The sequence below is a fragment of the Scyliorhinus canicula genome, chromosome 12 (genome assembly GCF_902713615.1).
Source record: "Scyliorhinus canicula chromosome 12, sScyCan1.1, whole genome shotgun sequence".
Taxonomy (NCBI): domain Eukaryota; kingdom Metazoa; phylum Chordata; class Chondrichthyes; order Carcharhiniformes; family Scyliorhinidae; genus Scyliorhinus; species Scyliorhinus canicula.
In genome coordinates, this window is record NC_052157.1 from 159,901,813 (window position 1) to 159,923,945 (window position 22,133).

Genomic DNA, 22,133 nt, shown 5'->3' on the forward strand with positions numbered 1-22,133 from the left:
TGTGCAAGAAAAATAAGCAGAAGTGATCTCAGAAATCTGGATCCCACTAAATTCCACACTTCAACTGCCGTGATTATAGTTTTTAGGGCAACTATGAAGAAGTTTACACTGTTCGCTCTCAGCACATTCCCACGGGTATTTGGTGCTTTTCTTCTTCACAAAAAGGTGGGGGGGGGGGGGGGGGGGGGGGGGGGGGGGATCGTGAACACTCTCTCCCCCAAAATAACTGTTTTTTTTTAAAATAATTTTTATTGAAATTTTTCGATACAAACATTTACCCCTACTACATTTTAAATTATAACACAACAAATCCCCCCTGGAAAATCCTCCCCACGCCCTCCCCCGCGCGCACCCCCCCACCCTCTCCCCCCCCCCCGCGCTACCAGTCTAGCAACTAAACCGTTTTTCCCTTTCTGCCGATGGCCTCGGGCAGTCATTGCCCGCGACCCCCCGCTGACGTGCTCCCTTCGTTGCTATCCCCCCCCCCTCCCTTTCTCCCCGGGTTGCTGCTGTTTCGGCCTCCAGTTCCTATCTCTGATCCAGAAAGTCAAGGAAGGGCTGCCACCGCCGGAAGAACCCCTGTACCGACCCTCTCAGGGCGAATTTGATTCTTTCCAATTGGATGAAGCTTGCCATGTCGTTTAACCAGGTGTTAACACTTGGTGGCCTTGTGTCCCTCCACTGAATCAAGATCCTTCTCCGAGCTACCAAGGACGCAAAGGCCAATATTCCGGCCTCCCCTGCCTCCTGTACTCCTGGCTCCACCCCAACCCCAAAAATCGCTAGCCCCCACCCTGGTTTGACCCTGGTTCCCACCACTCTCGATCCCCAAAATAACTGTTGAAGGCTGGGGACACAATTGAAAAATTCAAGACATATTGCCATTTTGTTTGTGTTGTAATGTACAGTGAGGAGTATGGAACCAAGATGCGATGAAGACACAGATCAGTCACAATCTAAATGTTGAGGGGACTGAATGGCCTCTTCCTGTTCAATTTTCTGTGGTGAAGATGTGTTTAATGTTAATGCCCTATTTGAATTTTGTTTTTTAAATTTAGAGTACCCAATTTATTTTTTCCAATTAAGGGGGGTTTAGCGTGGCCAATCCACCTACCCTGCACATCTTTGGGTTGTGGGGGCGGGTTTTGGATATAAAGAATCTTTATTCCGTATTTTTCCATTTTCCTTAATGTTTCCTCATAAATGTGCTCTTTAACCTCCTGGCAAACCTGCACAGGTTAGCAACACAAATTGGGCATACATGGGGCAGCACAGCGACACAGTGATTAGCACTGCTGCCTCACGGTGCTGAGGTCCCAGGTTCGATCCCGGCTCTGGGTCACTGTCCGTGTGGAGTTTGCACATTCTCCCCGTGTCTGCGTGGGTTTCACCCCCACAACCCAAAGATGTGCAGGGTAGGTGGATTGGCCACGCTAAACCCCCTTAATTGGAAAAAATAAATTGGGTACTCTAAATTTAAAAAACAAAATTCAAATAGGGCATTAACATTAAACACATCTTCACCACAGAAAATTGAACAGGAAGAGGCCATTCAGTCCCCTCAACATTTAGATTGTGACTGATCTGTGTCTTCATCGCATCTTGGTTCCATACTCCTCACTGTACATTACAACACAAACAAAATGGCAATATGTCTTGAATTTTTCAATTGTGTCCCCAGCCTTCAACAGTTATTTTGGGGGAGAGAGTGTTCACGATCTGTGAGGAGTTCCGAGTTTTCAAATGGCATGAGATGATATGCTAATGGCATAGTCTTCCCCATTCTGAGCCTATGCAGAGGACAAGGCTACAGATCTGGTATCTTATTCATCTAGGGCTTTCATCGACTCCACCTGGGAGCCACAAAATTCTTTAAGACCACATACAAACATACAAGGAGCAGGCCATTCAGCCCCTCAGGCCTGCCGCGCCATCTAATAAGGACACAACTGATCTGATAACAACCTCAAATCTGCAGCCCACCTACCCCGTTTAACCTATCACCCTACTGCTTACCAAGTTTCTATCCATCCACCTTAAAAATATATAAACACTCTGCTTCCGCTCCGTTTTCATGGAGAGAGTTCCAAACAATCTCTGCCCTCAGAATGAAAAACTCTCACCTCATCTTTGTTTTAAATGAGCGACTCTCTTATTTTTAAACACTGACCTCTCGTTCCTGATACTACCACCCTGTCAAGACCCCTCAGTCTCTTAAAGGCTTTGATCAAGTCGCCTCTTACTCTTTTAAACCTCAGTAGATACAAGCCTAGCCCTCATAAGACAATCTGTCCATTCCAGATATTAGTCTGGTAAACCTAAAATCTTTGCTTACGGGCCACTTTCAAGCTAGCCTGGCCACGATTGTAGCTTACTTAGCTAAATTTTACCAAATTAAAAATTTGGTAAGAAGAAACAGTTACTAATTGGAACGGTGAATGAACTCAAAAAGTGACTTTTAAAGAGCTTGATTTGGAGTGTGGTTTTGTATGGATGAGAGCCAGGGGACCTCACAGAAAGAGGGGACCAACTTGCTACATGGTTTAGGAATGTGGGCTTGGTTAAGAATAGAAAGGATCTGTTGGATAGAAAAGAACAATGATGAAGTGCTGTGGTGCTGTTGAGAGTGAATGAACAAAGCAATTTGTTGATCATAATTGGAAAAAGGCAGAGAGATTGGGTAGGACACATGTTTAAGAGTCAAGGACTTGTAAGAGATGTTATGGAGGGAAGGTTTCAAGAAGAAGAGGAAGAGGAAAGAAGAGAGCATCAAAATCTAAGTAAGTTATTAAGAAATGAAAAGAATGGCCAGGATAGAGAGACACAAAAAGGCTACTCTGAGCCAAGGATCTGCCTTTGAGCAGGCACAGTGATGATGAATCGTCACATTTCAACTCTGAGGTTGCGAGAAGGGTTAAAGCAGAGTATGTGAGGGGATACGATATATTCATATGATAATGAATCTCAGTAATCTTTCTTGAATCACATCATAGCAATGCCAAAAACAAGAGGCATTAGCTACTTAGATTTAACGTTAAAGCTTATCTTAAGAACTGATGTGCATTAAAAGATGTTCTTTTGGCAGCAAATGTAGACCAGATGGATCCAGCAAAGGAATACCCAACATTGTGCAAATCGATAACGGCACATTGGTCTTGAGCGGAGTCCCTCTGCATACCTCAATGTCCCTTTATCCTGTAGTTAACGAATAAAGGTATCAAATTCATAAGCCAATGCGCAATGCCTTATTTCACAATGGCCCTTTTAAAAAATAAATTGAATAGAGAAACTCAATAGCCATCCAGACTCACCCAATTCTTTAGCACGGTCGATATTTGATCATTGAGAAATGTGGATGAAAAGGGGGCTGCTTAACAAGTCCTGTGATGTTGAGAAATAACATCAGATAAAGCTTAACGATGGTTTCATCTCGTTGTCAAATGAAAACTGGTGAATCCACCCGAGAGTTTGAAACTCATTTTCTCAAGGTGAAGAAGCTAAAGCTAAGAAAATGCGAGGCTTAAAAGAGCACACTGATTTGAAAGAAGAGCCCTAAGAGAAAACAAAGCTCAGGTCCCACGTTGAGGATATAGAGGGCCTATCCTCCCTTGCATCCTTTCATGAAGATAGACTCACAGGAGTGCTCCCCCGCAGGCAGAGGTGGGTGCTAGGAGAATGAAAGCTCTCTGTTGCAAATACATGTGCTGTTTCACCGTTTGTCCATTGTATTGCTTCCTCAAGGCAGGCCCTCATGAATGGAGGCATCGAGTAACTCCAATGTCTTTTCAAGGTAGCTGCTCATCACATTACATGAACGACATGAAGCATCCTACAGTCCAAGTACACGCATCTGCTTAAGCTGTCCCAAAACTCTTTTACAGGGAAGAAGCCATTGTGAAGCACAGTCACCATTGTTATGTAGTTAAACACAGCGGCCAATTTTGTCAAAGAAAAAGCAAACGAAGTGAGTAACCAGTTAGTCTGACCTTTTGGTTAAGCATGGGATGTTGTTTGGGACACTCAGAACTCCCTGCTCTTTGAAAGAAATACCACAAGCTTGATAACTCCAAAACTTTATGGTTATTTGACTGTATTGAAGCACCCCAGAGTGCAACATAAGCTTGTAGAAAACCACTGCATAATGACCATTTCAAAATGCTTGTGATGTTCTTCCAGAAATTTTACAAATAAAGTACATTAAAAAAACCACAACTTTTTGAAAACTTCACCAGTAACAACAACAATCAGCTGCTGACAAAGAAAAAAGACAAAATATTGTCCTTGGGTGGGCCTGAAATCAGAGAAGATAAGTCTCAAAAACAGATTGTTAGCCAAATTGATGAGAAACAGCAAGAAATAATAGCATTTAAAAAACTGAATCTCACATTAATTGAAGGATTCACATCAAGTGAAATCAGTCAGGCAGCACGGTGGCGCAGTGGTTAGCACTGCTGCCTCGCGCGCGCCGAGGTCCTAGGTTCGATCCCAGCTCTGGGTTATTGTCCGTGTGGAGTTTGCATATTCTCCCGTGTTTGCGTGGGTTTCACCCCCACAACCCAAAAGATGTGCAGGGTAGGTGGATTGGCTACGCTAAATTGCCCCTTAATTGGAAAAAAAAATGAATTGGGTACTGTAAATTTATTTAAAAAGTGAAATCAGTCATGTTCTCCACATACTGCCCACCCCAATGGCAAATTCTCTACCCACTCCCCACACCAAGCTTGCGGTTCTCAGTTTTTGTATTTTCAAGTCATGACATGCCACAGTAGAGGATTTGAAATAGCAGCCGAAATATTCACAAATGTGCTTGATAAACATGGAAAGGATAAATACAAAAGAAGAAGAAATAAAGATTTCACATTCGTCACACGGAGAAATGGAGATGGAATATGAAAAAGAATCAAAGCTCCTTCTGGAACATGAATTGTGGAAACAGTAGGCTGCCATCATAGCCTTTCTATGGAAACCATCAATTGCTTTACCAGCAGGTGGTTGAAATACAAGGGCAGGTCTACAATTTACTTTCAGCATCTTCAAAATTCTTACGGTACTCGGTATGCACAAGCCACAGCTTTTGTCATCTCATCATGATTGAAATCTCCTCTTCAGTTAGTCCTTGCAGTAAAGCTGGATCAGCCCAATTTTAAATAGGTGCAAAAAAAAAAGACACTACAAAATGGAAGCTATTTTCAGATTTCAGAATAGTGCATATTGTGCAAAATTTAAGAGCTGTCTAGTTAATTGAATTAATTTTCATTACCTGAGCCAATGGTCAGCCTCAGGTCTGGTCCTGATCAATAAAAATCTACATTGTTGTTGTTATTATTACTCATAGTTTATGTAGAGATTACTGACCAAAATGATACACTGATAATTGAGATGCTCCCGAAAGTATTACTTGTGAAACCATTTACCTGCTGTTCTGATGGAAGCTTCCTGAGAGACAGGGGGGGTGAACATTCAGAAGAGGCTCAATGGGGCACCTGCAGCACATGTTCCTGCTGCCCATGCTTTACTGTTCCAAGTTTTTTTGGAAAGGGATTAGTTCCCCCAAATTGATTAATGGAGGCAAATAAAAGTCCAGATTCCTGGTCTTGACATCCATCCAATGATCTGCACAAAAAGATGCAAACGTGGGAATGCCAGGTAGGGGCAAGATCAGACTGGGAAATGGCGTACTGTGTGGTTGAATAGTGTACAAAATCTTCAACAAGCAAATCTTCAAGGAACAGTCACTTGAGTCGGGTGCCAGAGTGGCGAGTGTGTGTATGCATTAGTATTTCAAGAGAGAAGGGCAAAGAGCAGAGCCATTTGGTTAAGAGGCATCACAACAGCAGTAACGATGCTCCGAGGGGAGGTTTTAAAGATCTTTGCATCAGCAATTGTACACTGCCTCTCCAGATTAATCAAAACCAGAACCAGTGGCATCCTGTTGAATTTAATATACAGTATAAACAGGATGTGAGAAATGAATTGTTATTGCCAGAACTGGATTTCACACACATCTCAGATGGATTGCTTGAATTTACATTTCTTTCATTGATTATCAGGAAACCATTTCAGATGAACATTCAAAAGGGGAGCACGGGTAATTTATATATTATTTATATAGGGAATCAATACACACTTTAGGCAATCAACAATGCTGCAGCAGCGATGGGCTCTACAGGGTGGGACACCACATTCAAGTTTCTGCTAATGCTGTCCCGCATGGCAAAGGAGATGTTGGTTGGGAGCTTTTTGAGTGGGTGGGGAGGTGGGTGGAAGCTGCCAGCTGAACAGTAGGAGGTTTCCCATGGGGGGGATGGAGGGGAGAAGTGAAGAGAGGCGATAGGAAATAGAAGTTACTTGCTGCAGGGATTGGTAAGCTTTGTCTGAAAGGGAATATTTTTTAAATTAGAGTTCAGCATTTGATCTTTATAGGAAACAGGCTGCAAAATGACCACAGCGTCTGAATGGTGCCAGAGATCTTCAGCATTCAAAGGCTGAAGGAAAGGAAGTATAAGTTAGTTTTTATGCAGCAAACAATCCATCAGAACAGAAAGCTCAAAGCACACAAACAAAAACCTTCAGGAAGTGCTTGTTCATTTTTGCACATATTTGTGGAGGAATTAAAAACACTGTACATTTTTTTTCTGGAGTTTAGATAGGGTGGGGAAGTTTTGTATACATACAGTGGCTATATTCTTCATTCCCTGCCTTATGTCTACAAGAAAAAAAAGCTGGAGTGTCAAGACTCTAGAATACAGAGAGCATCAGGAAACATTTTCCATTACCACAGAAAGGTTTTAAAAAACAATTCGACCAACAAATCCAGTCTTGTTCATTTATGTAGATTTGCAATGGATGTGAAAACAAAATCTCTCACATTACCAGGGACGGAGAGCCATTTCCTATAAATTGCCACTCTAGCATTGAGACGGGAGAAAAATAAAATGCACAATTATTGGCGTGGTATTGAAAATAGTTCAGGGCGTTTAAGAGACGCAACGCTCGAGGTTAAAAGGCGAATGAGTTGGATGCCAGCCAATAACAAATTGATTTTCCACTAACATGTTACTCAAGTACATTACTCTAGCGTCACATGTTTTACAGGGGGCCTAAGATTAATGTTCTTCATGGTCAGAATTATTTTTTTTAAACAAAAGGAGACATTTTTCATCAAAACTAAGCTTTCAACAAAGAGCTGACTTTCCAAACAGTTCAATTTTTCAAAGACTGTGCGTGACTGGAAGATTTTGGCTCCACCTTGCTCTCTCTCAGCTGTGTTTAAAGATGATCTCTTGTGGAAGATCGAAGTTTTCTTTCATTCTTTCCAGGAAATCAAATGATTTTGAAGAATGTGTCCCGCTCCAATAAAAAATGTGGCAACAAATTACCTAAAAATGACATAGCGACCATACTATAAAGTGACCAAGCTTGCAAAAACGTTTATTTAGCGTGTTCTTTTCATATCATTGAATTTTTTTCAATTCGGCCCATCAAGTCTGCACCGACCCTTGGACAGAGCACCCTACTTAAGCCCACACCTCCACCCTATCCCCGGAATCCATTAAATCCACCTAATCATTTTGGACACTAAGGGCAATTTAGAATGGCCAATCCACCTAACCTGCACATCTTTGGACTGTGGGAGGAAACCGGAGCACCCGGAGGAAACCCACGCAGACATAGGGCGAACGTGCAGACTCCGCACAGACAGTGACCCAAGCCGGGAATCGAACCTGGGACCTTGGTGATGTGAAGCAACAGTGCTAACCGCTGTGCTACCGTGCCGCCCCCATTCTTCCATTTCTCCTTCACTTTCCCCAAGTTTAAAACTTGAACTTCATGTTTTAAAACTGGAAATGAAGAACAAATACATAATGCTGTGAATGGTGTGACCCAAAAAAGGGCATTTTAGTTGTCTGTCCAGGCTAAATAAATTCCCAAACCACACACAAGGTAATGAATTAGTTCGCAGCAGATTATGGCAGTGTTCCTGTTGTGTTTTTGTAACAGTAGCAGACGCGGTTATGTTGTACACACGCTCACAGAAAGCACTGGAACAACATCACCAAAACAGAAACAAAAATGGTGACTGGCCTACATAAAACCTGAAACATGACAACCGTTTTGAGGAAAATGACTAGTCCTTGGTGACATGATGCCAGCTGGCGAATAAACAAACTGAACTTAAATTATTGGAGTTCACTGTAATCTGATATTGCACCCAATGGAAAATAAGATGCATTTTAAGTACAAGTCACATTCCTTTCACGTGCATGTTCCTGAGAAGAAGGTGACCAGAAATTCTCATTGCTGGAGCTATATTTACCGTTTTGCAGTTTCATCCACCCTCACCTTGTTCCTGCCATCATCCACCATTGCGGAGAGCCTGTTAGCTCTGCTCATTTCCCATGTTTCATTTGCAATCATTTGCATCAAGTTTAATTTTGAACACTGCATCTCATGACCCATCAAATATGGCTTTGCACAGCACACAATTACCATCACATCCATTTCTCTGCATCCTTTTTTAAAAAAGTATTTAAAGAGAATTACAAAAAATAACAATTCTTAAATATGAATTGTATAGTGTGGAAGGGAGTCTTCGGAAGAAAGCACAATGGGAGGGGGGATAATTCTTGGATGCCTTACCTCTGTGTCTGCGAGACACACCACCAAGCCCAGGCCCATCCTCCAATGACATACTGCTTCTGGTCTGATCCACAGCAGCCACCTGGAACAGAAACAAGAAACACTTCATTACAAATTGAACCATTTTGAAACTAAATTGTGGAACATTCCTTTTATGGAATGGAGTCCATGCTTGAATATTTAGAGTCTGTAACCAATACAATTGTACACTAGGGTGGCAATGTTCAGTGACAAAGACTTGGATGCCAAGTTTGGTCAGAGGATGGAGGTCCTTGGGCTAAGCCAGCCTGCACCTGCAGAAATCTGATAGGCTATCGTAGCCTTTTCTCTTTAGAAGTCAGCCCTGGGCGCACTGCTATTGGACTTGCAGTAAATATTATGGGCCCAAAGGAAAGGGTCCCAAATCAGGTGATGTAGAATCATAGAATGATAGAAAGTTCATGGCACAGAAAAGCCACTTGACGTATCATGTCTGCACCAGATGGCAAATGAGCCATCCAGCCTAATCCCATTTTCCAGCATTGGGTCCATAGCTGTGCGGTTGCATATCCAGATACTGTTGAAACTATTTGACCAGATCACCCCTCAAATGTCTACGCTCAAGGAACTCCAAGACAGGTTGAGGCCAATTTGAAATGCAAGGAACAGGCCGCCCACAAATCTTGCTTCCTTCAAGATGCACAGTACAAAAAATAGGCTGTTTGCAACTTGGAAAGATTAGGGGGAACACTGCCCAGAACAGTTTTGCAGCATCAACGAATAGCTGACTCCATTCCCATAGATAACTGCAAAGAATGGTCAAAATAGATCAAGTTACCCAATTCTTTTTTGTGTGGGGAGAGAAGGTTAAATGATGTCAAGACTGCTTTCTGGAGTGTGGTGAATGCAGGATATTAGATATATAGGATTATAAACATTTGGCAATTTAAGGGTTAAACACCTGGGTTAAAGTGTGTTTGACTGCAGCAGTCATGTTTCTAAAAGAAGATTGTTTTGCAAGACCAGAAAGCTTTTAGGAGTCAGAGGTGAGTGACCAGAGTAAAACGCCTGGCCTAATGCATTGTTGTTTGACCAGGGGGAGTCCCTGGGGAGGTCATTTGTTTTCAGCTTGGGGCTGTGCCATTGCTGGGTGGAGCTAAGGCATTCAGACAGTTTGAGAAAGCTTTGGAGTGGAGTTCTGATCTGGCTAACCCTTTAGACCACAATAAGGTATTTCACTCTCACAGAAGGATTAATAGTATTTAAAGCATTGCAGACTTGTCTGAGGACAAGGGGAAAGCTGAAACAAACCAGTCGAAACAGCTTTGTGAATACATCCAGCCAAAGTCTACAGGGATTCTAAAAGAGCCAAATCTGTTTTGGAAAGTGCCATGCCATTGGGATGTAGGATGGATTGAGAGCGGGATGTTTTTTTTTTCTTGTCGTTTAATTGGGAATAAAGATAGTAATTAGTGTATTGTATTTACTGTATTGAGGAGTATTGTTTAAGGGGTAATTGTAAGCTATTTTTGGGTGTGATGTTAAAAGATTTTAATATTGAGTTAATAATAAAGCTTTGCTTTAAAATACTTTAAAATACTTATTTCTTTGTACAATCACTCCTGAAGTGATGTATCCTTTCCACACAGTCTTAAAAAGAAAATTTTGTGGTTTTGGTCCCGTATCCCAGCCACTGTTGGGGTCGGGTCGGGGATCGTAATACGAGTTCCAGATAATTTTATGTCAGGAGAATCAGCTGCTGATTTTTAAAGAGCTGACACTCCATTGCTTCACCTTTGGCTGAGTCTTCAGCCAGCAACGCCACAAGTTCTGGAATCTCCTCCCTAAAACTCCCCAACTCCCTCTCCCACTCTTCTAAGTCATTCTTTTTTAAAAAAATATAATTTTAGAGTACCCAATTATTTTTTTTCCAATTAAGGGGCAATTTAGCATGGCCAATCCACCTAACCTGCACATCTTTGGGTTGTGGGGGTGGGACCCACGCAGACATGGGGAGAATGTGCAAACACCACATGGACAGTGGGATTCGAAACCGGGTCCTCAGCGCCGCAGTCCCAGTGCTATCCGTTGTGCCACATGCCGCCCCAAAGTCATTCTTTAAACTCTTTAATCTGGCCTGCTGTCAAATTCCATCTGATTAATGTGTAAGAGGATCAGGATCTTTCTGTGTTTTAAAGATGTGACACAAACATAAAGAGTTGTGAAATTATTTGTTCTCAATTGCTTCTCGGCCTTTTGACTAAGATCAAGAGTGTCAGATCAAGCCCAAGATGAGGTACGATGCCTTTTCTTGTCAGCTTGGATCCTGTATGTCTCCCTGGCGGAGACAATGGATTGGCTTCAATTTGAATTGGTATTGGGAGCAAACAATGAGATGGATTAAGGATTTGCCTTCTTAGCTCTGCGTATTGGCTTTGTAACTTTAAGGATGGGATAAAAACAAATTACTTATTTTTTGAGATGTGGGAATTACAGGTAAGACCACATTTGCTGATCATCTCCATTTGCCCAAGATGGTTGTGGGTTTTCCTGAGGCCAACATAGTCCTTGTGGTGATCGTTTGGTTGATGGTGGTGATAGATTGGGGGGGGGGGGGGGGAGGGAGAAAGGAGTAGGGCTTTACCTTTGGGGGGGGGGGGCGTGGAAGGAGGAGGGTTTCCCTTTGGTGTTCTGGTCGCCTCTGTAGTAGGGATTGTGGTTGAGGAGGTGCTAACAAGTAACCTTGAGGAGCTGCTGTGGATTGTACACACAACGGCCACGGTACAGAGATGGTGGTGACATAACTTGACGACAGAGGCACCAACCAAGCAAACAGTTCTGGAAAGAGGCCCAAATATATTTTCCTTCTGTGGCCCATACAGTCCCTTTCCCAATACTACCATGAACTCCCGTGATAGTTTGGTCGCTTGGGAAAGTTGTTCTCAAGTATGACGTGTTATGAGCAACATGAAGCCCAAAAAAATCCTCTGTCAATTGTAAAAATGTTCAGCCCTGACATTTCAGTCAACCACTGCTAGAGTTCTTGTGCAATAGTGAATTTCACTTAAACAACACATCACGTGCCAACTCCCTGTAAACTATAATTCACATCATTTTTGGCATTGTTCCTTGTAGATGCTGGAATAGCTGACTGTTACAGCATTACTACACAACAGCATGGAGCAGAGACATAGATTCAGAGCTTCAGATCAGTTATTTATTACACAGAAAATAACCTCTCCAAAGGAGCTGTTGCATGGAGGAGGATAATTCCTTAAAACACACACACAACCTTTCTGCTGATTACCATACAATGATTTAACAGTCTAGTCTCCAGGAGATGGGGAGTATGCCGTTTAAGAAAAGCAACTAGGGTGGTGGGGTGAGAGATAGAGAGAGAGAACACACAAGGAAAGAAGGTGCCGTTTTCCATACATTAAGCATAATTACAACATGAGGCACTCTCAATTACGACGCGAAAGCGAGGTCGGTAATCAAAGGCTTTAATGAACAGAGAACGATGGCAGCATCCAAGAGAAGTGTGCTCGCAAAATGGAGTCTCATCTTAAATACTGTTTACAGGGGGCGTAGCCAGATGCGGGGTCCCCCAGGGTTCCAAGCCTCTTAAAGGGGCATGGTATTCCGATCATCACACAACATATCCTATTCATCAACTCCCACTACCAATTGTGCCAGATAGAGACCCAAGCCTGGATTTTCATTCCCCGGTCGAGTGCACAGATTCAGGACATTTCCCGACTCTACAAATCCAACCCAGGAGAGGGGTCCAGGCGGTTGGATTTTTATTTGGAGGGAGGGGAACTGGTGGAGTGGTGGTGATTAGAAGTTCGGCCTGCCTTCTGTGCTCCTGCACTTTGTGGAAGCTATTCAAACCGGGGCAGCACGGTAGCATGGTGGTTAGCATAAATGCTTCACAGCTCCAGGGTCCCAGGTTCGATTCCCAGCTGGGTCACTGTCTGTGCGGAGTCTGCACGTCCTCCCCGTGTGTGCGTGGGTTTCCTCCGGGTGCTCCGGTTTCCTCCCTCAGTCCAAAGATGTGCGGGTTAGGTGGATTGGCCATGCTAAATTGCCCGTAGTGTCCTAAAAAGTAAGGTTAAGGGGGGGTTGTTGGGTTACGGGTATAGGGTGGATACGTGGGTTTGAGTAGGGTGATCATTGCTCGGCACAACATCGAGGGCCGAAGGGCCTGTTCTGTGCTGTACTGTTCTATGTTCTATAAAAAGGAATAAAACTAAAAAGCAGCCCTGAAGTCCTTACCCCTTTCACACGCTCCACACCAATCTATATCACCTCAGTCCCCAGCCACACGCCCCCCCCCCCCCCCCCCCCCCCTCAAACCCTCTATGCATCGCAGATGTGCAATTTTGAACCCATCCCCATTTCCTCTTGTAAAAATGGTGGAGGCCAGGTTTGGGCTGGGACGTCGAGATTCCGGCCTCTGCTGCCATTTATGTGCAGAGGGAGGGGTCTCTAAAATTCAGGCTCTCATTTCCTATTGGAATATTTCTCAGCTACTCTTAGCAACGGTTACAGAATAACCTGACAAAGATCACAATTTAACAGGGCTTGGACATTTGCCCTTTAAGCGGTAAACAGTTTCTGCACAGCTTTGGACTAACACACACTGCTCATGGCTATTGAGATTGCAGCATTTTCAGTTGGCCTGTCACCATCAGAACGGCTATTCAAGCCACACAGCATCAAAGAAATAAATGCATTATGTTGAAATGCTGTAGAAAATGCTCCAGGAAAAGGTCAATTCGGCACAAGTTGTTAGTGATGCTTTTACCTGATTTCTCCTCACCGTCTCCAGGCCCCCAACATGGGGGGGCAGGATAAGACAACAATTTCCAATTACACTGCACCTTTAACACCGTGAACATCCCAAAATCTCACACTCAGCCATGTAATGAGATGTTAGGACAGATGATCTAAAGTTTTGTCAAAGAGGTAGATTTTAAGGGGCATCAAGGAAGAGAAAAGTCAAAGAACTTTGGTTGGGGGGGGGGGGGGGGGGGGGGGGGATTCCAGAGCTTTGGGCCTAGGTTTAAAGCACTATCACCCATGATGAAGCTATTAAAAAATAAATCAAAGTTGCGCACGAGGCCTGTATTGTAGAAGCACAGAGATCTCGGAATATTGTAGGGCTGGAGAAAGACGAAAAGATAGGTAGAAGCAAGGCCACGGAGAGATTCAAAAACAAGGATGTTAACTGTAACATCGAGGTGTTGCTGGATCTGGAGCCAACTAAAATACAGCAGCAAGGTTTTGGATGAACTCTCAGGTTTACATCGGGTGTAAGATGGGAGGCTGTCCAGAAGAGCAATAGAATAATTTCAGCAGCAGACAAGTGGGAGAAGGCGGGTGAAGATCAGGTGGTGGAGGTAGGTGATCTGTTGTGCTGGAGTGGATGCGTGTTCAGTTCATCTCAGGATTAAATACAACAGCACGGTTGCAAGCAGTCTGGTTCAGTCTCAATGACTTGAGCTACCAGATGTGCATCTGGGAGAAACACAAATGGCAGGCAAAAATATATAACTGGAGTTTTTAAACCACAATTACAAAATGTACATTTGACATTTTAGTTCAGAGTGTAGGACAGAAGTAGATTGTAGAATAAAGCACTCAAGGTCAAGCTCAAAATCCCTAAAGTTTCAGGACAAACAATAAAGAGGTTTACTGCAGTCATTTGTAGCCAGATTTCATAACTAACAGATTATTGGCGAACACAGGCCTTAACTGTGTGATGGTATTAGATTTTAGTCAATAGGATTCATGTGACTTCAATAATCTAACTATATACTAATTCTTGCAGTTCAACAAAGCTCTTTTATTCAAGACGTCACTCAAACGTATCCTGTATTTTTCAAACAAATGGTCTGTAGTACGACAAATATGGCTCATTGCACACTCTCCACTCTCTCGGATTGACAGCAGCTGATTCTTGCAAGTGTGCAAATTGAAAAATGCTTTCCAGGCAAAGGCAAAGGAATCTCAACATGACAATCTCCCTTAGTTAATCTCCCTTAGTTAATCTCCACAAGGATTTCATGTCATGCTTGGAAAGAGTGGATGAGACAGAAGACAGTTTTTCAGAAGAACTTAGATCCAGTACGCAACTAGGGAAACAAACTACAAATTAAACAATAATTTGCATTTATGCAACACCTTTAACATAGTCAATGGCGCACGGTGCTACGCACCAAGCCACATTTGGAGCTATTAGAACAATGGTTCAGTCAATATCGTATTAAAAGGATTCTTCTTGAACACCCTATTCTTTAAACCAACAGCATCTGCAGGGCAAAGGTATTTAAGTGGCTATGAAATGTTTTAACCTGTCCTGAGGTCATGAAAGGTATAATGCAAATACAAGCTCATCTGTTTATTTTAGTCAGACCTATGATCTTGCCTCACAGAAGCTCTATCTCTGAACATGTTTTTTCTTACATTTCCCTCGAGGCTGAGATGTTCTAATACCAAAACCTCTAAACAAGGTGAAACATATAGTATTTTAGGTACCTCACAATAAGGTTGCATTCCCTCGGCCATCCTATATATTGCTCAATAGAAAGCTCCAGCTCTCCTTCCAGAGGCACGGGCGAGGTGTAAGGGGGGGAAATTTTCATTAAACTTTAAGTGGTTCAGAGGCGGCACAGTAGTTAGCACTGCTGCATGTTCAATTCCGGCCTCGAATGACTGTGTGGAGTTTGCACTTTCTCCCCGTGTGTGCGTGGGTTTCCTCTGGGTGTTCCAGTTTCCTCCCACAGTCCAAAGATGTGCAGGTTAGGTGGATTAGCCATGCTAAATTGCCCCTTAATGTCCAAATGGTTAGGTAGGGTTACTGGATTACGGAGATAGGGTGGAGGCGTGGACTTAAGTAGGGTGCTCTTTCAAGGGCTGGGGTGTAGATTCGATGGGCCCAATGGCCAGCTTCTGCACTGTATATTCTATGATTTGATGATTTTAAGTAACCCCAGAATATCATTCCAAATATCATTCCACCAACAAAAGTACTTTTGAAGCAGTGCCACTGTTATAAGATACCTGGCCCTGAAATCAATTTGCCCACAGCAAGGTCAATGAACAGCAATGTGAAAAAGGCCAGTAAAACTCATCGGAAAATAGTGGAAATAAGGTATCTAAAACAAATACCCGAGAGGTGTTTGATAAACATCTGGGTGATGACTGATTGAAAAGATGGCACTGCCGACAGCGTAACAATCTCCACACAATGGGACTCAATCACTCTCCATTGGCTAGACTCTACAACGTAAGAAAGTCTAAATTGATTTTCCCCAATGCAGGGTGAACCCCATGCCATCTGAATGCAGGACCTGTTTTTGTAAAAGAGGGCACTTGGTCTCAGTGGGTGAACCCTCTTGATTCAAGAATAAAATCTGCTCAAGATCACGGGTCTTCACGTGACTTGGGTGTCTCACGAGGCAGCTCGATACAGACTGCAGGGTTTGCTTCCTTTTGTTTTTCTTTGTTCCTGCTCTGCCTCATGGTGAAGATGTTGTATGTGCAAACATTAATTAGCAGCAGGAGCAGGCCGTTCAGCCCCTCAAGCCTGCTCGGCCATTTGATTATATCAGGGCTGATCTAAATGTGGTTTCAACTCCACTTTCCTGCCTAACCCTCACAATCTTTGACTCTTATGACAATAAAGAGTCCATCTGAATCAGCTTAAAAATATGCAAATGGTCAGCCTTTACTGTGGGCTTGGGAAGAGAATTCCACAGACCAACTTGGAAGAAAAAAATTATTTCCCTTTCACCAAACCATGTTACCTGTGCCTGATTGCATTAAGATATTCTAAGTGCACCGCTATAACCTCCTTAACAATAGATTCTAGCATTTTCCCTATGACAGATGTTAGACTAACTGGCCTGTGACTGCCTGCTTTCTATTTTTCTCCTTTTTGAATAGAGTTACATTTGCTACTTTCCAATCTGATGGGGTCTTTTATAACCCAGGGAACTTTGGAAAATTACATCCAATCTATCATCTTAGCAGCCACTTCTTTTAGGATCCTAGGATTCAGGCCATCAGATCCTGGGGGCTTCTTCAAACTAATCAGCAAACACCTTCACATCTGACCTTATGTTGGAAGGAAGGTCATTGATGAAGCAGATGAAGGTGGTTGGGCCTGGAACACTACCCTGAGGAACTCCTGCAATGACGTCCTGGAGCCGAGATGATTGATCACCAACCACCTTCCCTTGTTTGAACCAACCAGTGCAGAGTTCTCCCTCTCCCCAATTCCCATTGACTCAGGCTCCTTGATGCCATGCTCAATCAAATGCAGCCTTGATGTCAAGGGCAATCATTCATCTCACCTCTGGAGTTCAGCTCTTTTGTCTGTTTTTGAATCAAAGCTGCAATGAGGTCAGGAGCTGAGTGACTCTGGCAGAACCCAAACCGAGCGTCAGTGAGCTGGTTATTGCAGAGTAATTGTCGCTTGTTCGCGCTGTTGATGACTCCTTCCATCACTTTACTCATGATTGTGAGTAGACTAATTGGCCAGTAATTGGCTGGGTTGGATTTTGTTTTTGTACAGGACACACCTGGGCATTTTTCCACATTGCTGGGCAGATGCCAGTCTTGTAGCTGTACTGGAACAGCTTGGCTAGGGACATGGCAAGTTCTGGAGCACAAGTCTTCAGTACTATTTCCAGAATATTGTCCGGGCCCATAACCTTTTGCAGTACCCAATACCTTCAGCTGTTTCTTGATATCACGTGGGGTGAATCAAATTAGCTGAAGACTGACATCTGTGATGCTGGGAACCTGTGGATGAAACAGAGATGGATCATCCACTTGGCCTCTGGCTGAAGATCATCGTGAATGCTATATCTTTTGCACTGTGCCAGTCTCCTCGATGATTAAGAATGGGGATATTTGTGGAGCCTCCTCCTCGTGAGCTGTTTAATTGTCCACCACCATTCACGGCTGTATGCAGTAGGATTGTAGAGCTTAGATCTGATCTGTTGATTGTAGGATTGCTCAGCTGTCTATCCCTTGCTGCTTATGTTGTCTGGCATGCAAGTAGTCCTGGTTGTAGCTTATTACTCCTTATTACTTTATTAGTCGTTCTTTGCTGGTTTTTATATTCTACTAGAAAAACTGTATGTTCTTTCAATTTGACACTATATTGAACTTAGTTAGCCATAGGTGGCACATTAATTTCCTACAATGTTTCTATTTCGCTGGAATGTATCTTTGCAGAGTGTCAGGAAATATGTCCTTAAGTATCTGCCATTGCATTTCTACTGACCTATTTTTCCAGTTCATTTTAACCAGTTCTGTCTTCATCTGCTTCCAATTGCCGTTTAATACACTAGTTTTGGAACCACTCGCCTCTCCCTCAAATTTAGTGTGAAATTCAATCTTTTAAAAAAAAAATTAGAGTACCCAATCATTTTTCCCCCCAATTAAGTGGCAATTTAGTGTGGCCAATCCACCTAACCCAAACATCTTTTGGGTTGTGGGGGTGAAACCCACGCAGAAACTAGGAGAATGTGAAAACTCCTCACGGACAGTGACCCGGGGCCAGGATTCGAACCCGGGTCCTCAGCGTTGCAGTCCCAGTACTAACCACTGTGCCACTTGCCGCCCCTGTCAAATTCAATCATATTCTGATCACCAGAGGTTCCTTTACTATGAGGTCATTAATTAATCCTGCCTCATTGTACATTGTGACTCAAAGTGTGATTTAGCTTGATGGACCAGTTGTTGCCATTCTGAGTGTTTGGAAGTAAATGCATAGCCATCAGTGTCAATGCTGCTTTACTTCACACAGAGCACAGACACTGAACATACAGGACTAGCTACCCGTTAAAAAAAGTGGATGTTCCACCAGATAATTTCCCCAAACTACACTTAATTTAAAGTGAAGGTAGTGGTATGATTATGATATGGTGGCTTTTCCTAATCTCAATTTCTGTTCTTCATTTTCAAATAGAGAACTTCCGCTCCACAAGTGCAAACTTTAAGAGTTTACAGACACACAACGAGTGAGCTTGTTGAAAAACGAACACAATCCATTTCCATCGTTCAAGCATAAGCTCTTGCAGTGTAAGGAACCTTTTTAAAATCCTTGTCTAATCCTGGTTTCCCCTTCAAATTCCTGTCTTTCTGGCTGCTTTTAAACTATGTTTGAATTCTCTCCCCGATAGAAGCTGCTATTTGAACTGGCCCACGCACACCCCTCGATCAATCCAATGCGCTGCATGGCAGGGTCCCATTACGTCATTCTGGTGGACTTGGCTAGCAGCCAATCAGCTCTTCTGAAATCTGGGTTTTTGACAGGCTCTCAATTCTCATTGGTATAGGTTGTTCCAGAAAGTTCTGCAAGGAATGGCAGGCTGGCTCTCAGGTTTTAATTTCACTTTAAGATAGTTGAAGAAGGCTTGAAGTTCTCTCTTCCTGAAGAAGGTGGGTCTCCCTCAAACCCGCAGTTGGAGGCAATGTTTTCTCAGCTCAGCATGTTGGCGTTTAGTGAGTGCAGATGATACTAAGATTGGTGGAGTTGCAGATAGCGAGGAGGATTGTCAGAGAATACAGCAAAATATAGATAGATTGGAGAGTTGGGCAGAGAAATGGCAGATGGAGTTCAATCCAGGCAAATGCGAGGTGATGCATTTTGGAAGATCTAACTCAAGAGCAGACTATCTGGTCAATGGAAGAGTCCTGGGGAAAATTGATGTACAGAGAGATCTGGGAGTTCAGGTCCATTGTACTCTGAAGGTGGGAACGCAGGTCGATAGAGTGGTCAAGAAGGCATAGAGCATGCTTGCCTTCATTGGACGGGGTATTGAGTACAAGAGTTGGCAGGTCATGTTACAGTTGTATAGGACTTTGGTTAGGCCACATTTGGAATACTGCGTGCAGTTCTGGTCACCACATTACCAGAAGGATGTGGATGCTTTAGAGAGAGTGCAGAGGAGGTTCACCAGGATGTTGCCTGGTATGGAGGGTGCTAGCTATGAAGAAAAGTTGAGTAGATTAGGATTGTTTTCGTTGGAAAGACTGAGGTTGAGGGGGGACCTGATTGAGGTCTACAAAATTATGAGAGGTATGGACAGGGTGGATAGCGACAAGCTTTTTCCAAGAGTGGGGGTGTCAATTACAAGGAGTCACGATTTCAAGGTGAGAGGGGGAAAGTTTAAGGGAGATGTGCGTGGAAAGTTTTTTACGCAGAGGGTGGTGGGTTCCTGGAACGCTTTGCCAGTGGAGATGGTAGAGGTGGGCACGATAGCATCATTTAAGATGCATCTGGACAGATATATGAACGGGCAGGGAACATAGAGAAGTAGATCCTTGGAAAATAGGCAACAGGTTTAGATAAAGGATCTGGATCGGCGCAGGCTGGGAGGGCCGAAGGGCCTGTTCCTGTGCTGTAATTTTCTTTGTTCTTTGTTTTCCAAGTTAGTTTTCGGTTGGATCAAGAAGCTGGAGAGTACAAGCTCTGATCTCTCTGATCTGATGGGCCTCTGTCTGAAGGTGCAAAGTAAAGACCTTTCTCTCTACAGTCAGATGGACTCCAGGAAGTTCAGTCCAGCAGCAGCTGCAGGCAATGCCAGTGGTTTAAAGAATCCATTTAAAACCCTCCTGTTGAGAAGTGTAGATCCACCTCAATGAGGCTGATAGTCCATTTGGTGGACACAAGCTAGAATTGCATAGTCCTAAGGGGAATCATCAGTGTGAAAGCCCAAGTCAGTGGAAGTGAAGGTAATTTCCCAGAGGGAGCCTTACAGCCTGAAGGCAGATACTAAAAGGTCAGAACCAACCGATGGTTTTCAACACTTCATGTCCAGAGAATATCATTGCCTACAAAGACCACAACAGTAGCAGCGAAGGTACACATCTCTCACCCGCTATTTAATCCCTGTTATTTTGAACCTTTCCTACCCGCCCACCACTTGTCTGTCTCGTGTGTCTGGGTGGATGGTGGGACGGGGTTTGGGGAATAGTTAGATTAGTAGACCATTGTTCTATTATTTCCATTACATGTTTATCTCTTCTCTTGATACAAATAACCAATATTTTTATGTTTTACTTACAAACCTGGTGCCTGTAATTCATTGGAACAGTGAAGGGTCAAAGATCTCAGGGAAACTTATAAATTGTTGGTTAATTCACTTCTGTTGGGACTCCGGGGCAGGGAATGACCACACACTAGCCCAGGGTTGTCATAACAGCAGCTAAATCAGTCTATTTGTGTACCTCCTCAGTAACATAACCTTCAACACAGCCAATTACTGAAGATTACCTGCTCCAAATAATTCTTAGTTAAGTGCTATCATCAGTCACCTATCTCCCACTCACCACCTTGTCAATGCTTCTGTTAAATGTTTGAGACACCAGATTACATAATTCCTATAATTGTGCTGAGTCACATCCTTGCAAAACAAAAGGAGGATTTATTTTCAAGTAAACTGAAATCAAAATCACTATACAACCGCTAGATTCTGGAGCAATTCTAACGAACCACTACGCTATTATTTAGCAGAATTGTTCTGTAAACATACAACTGCACAAGTAAGGCAATGAAAAGGCTAAAAGTAGCAGAGCATATTTACAAAATAATTTAACATCCAAAGCATCCATGTTGCAGGGTGAGGAGTGGGTGGGGGAAGTGAGAAGGAAAATTACAACTCTTCATCTGACCAAGAATCATGACCTGAGCACAGAAAAATAGTTTTGCAGACACCAGTCCTGACTACCTAATCAAAAGTACATATACAGAATGTCTTGCAGTATTTCTTCATTATTTCATACAGTCGCCTAGAGCTATTAGGGTTCATAAAATTTAAAGTCCAGAAGGAAGCCATACGGTCCATTGAGTCTCCAGCATCATAGATCCGAGCCTTCAGGCAATTCGATTCACACAACGTGATATCAAGAAACATCTGAAGGCACTGAATATTGCAACAGCTATTGGCCCTGACAATACTGCAGTAATAATGAAGACCTGTGCTCCAGAATTTGCCATGCTGTTCCAGTACAGCCAAAAAACTGGCATCTACCCAGCAATATGGAAAATTGCATAGGCATATCCTGCAAACAAGGAGCAGAACAAATCCAGCTAGGCCATTTACCGCCCTATCAGCCTATTGTTGATCATCAGTAAAGGAATGGAAAGGGTAATCATCAGCGTTATCAAGTGAATGTGGACGCCAAACTGCTGGCTAAGATACTGGCCACGAGGATAGAGGACTATGTCCTGGGGGTAATAGGGGAAGACCAGACCAGGTATTTGTAAAGGATAGGCAACTCGAGGCCAATGTTCGAAGGCTTTTGAATGTAATTATAATGCCCTCAGAAGGAGTGGAGGCGGAGGTGGTGGTAGCGATGGATGCAGAGAAGGTTTTTGATTGGGTGGCGTGGAATTACCTGTGGGAGGCGCCGGGTGCGGTTTGGGTTTGGTGAGGGCTTTATTGACTGGGTGCGGTTGCTCTATCAGGCACCAGTCGCAAGTGTGAGTA

At 43.3% G+C, this 22,133-nt stretch overlaps 1 protein-coding gene across 2 annotated transcripts in view; it reads right to left on the reverse strand.

The window, feature by feature from the left end:
- Positions 1 to 22,133, reverse strand: part of LOC119975129 (flotillin-2) — a 132,532-nt gene that overhangs the window by 71,360 nt on the left and 39,039 nt on the right. For both annotated transcript variants that reach the window (XM_038814693.1, XM_038814690.1), the window contains exon 2: positions 8,641 to 8,722. In XM_038814693.1, the coding sequence (XP_038670621.1) occupies positions 8,641 to 8,722 (82 nt within the window). The remainder of the gene's footprint in view (positions 1 to 8,640; positions 8,723 to 22,133) is intronic.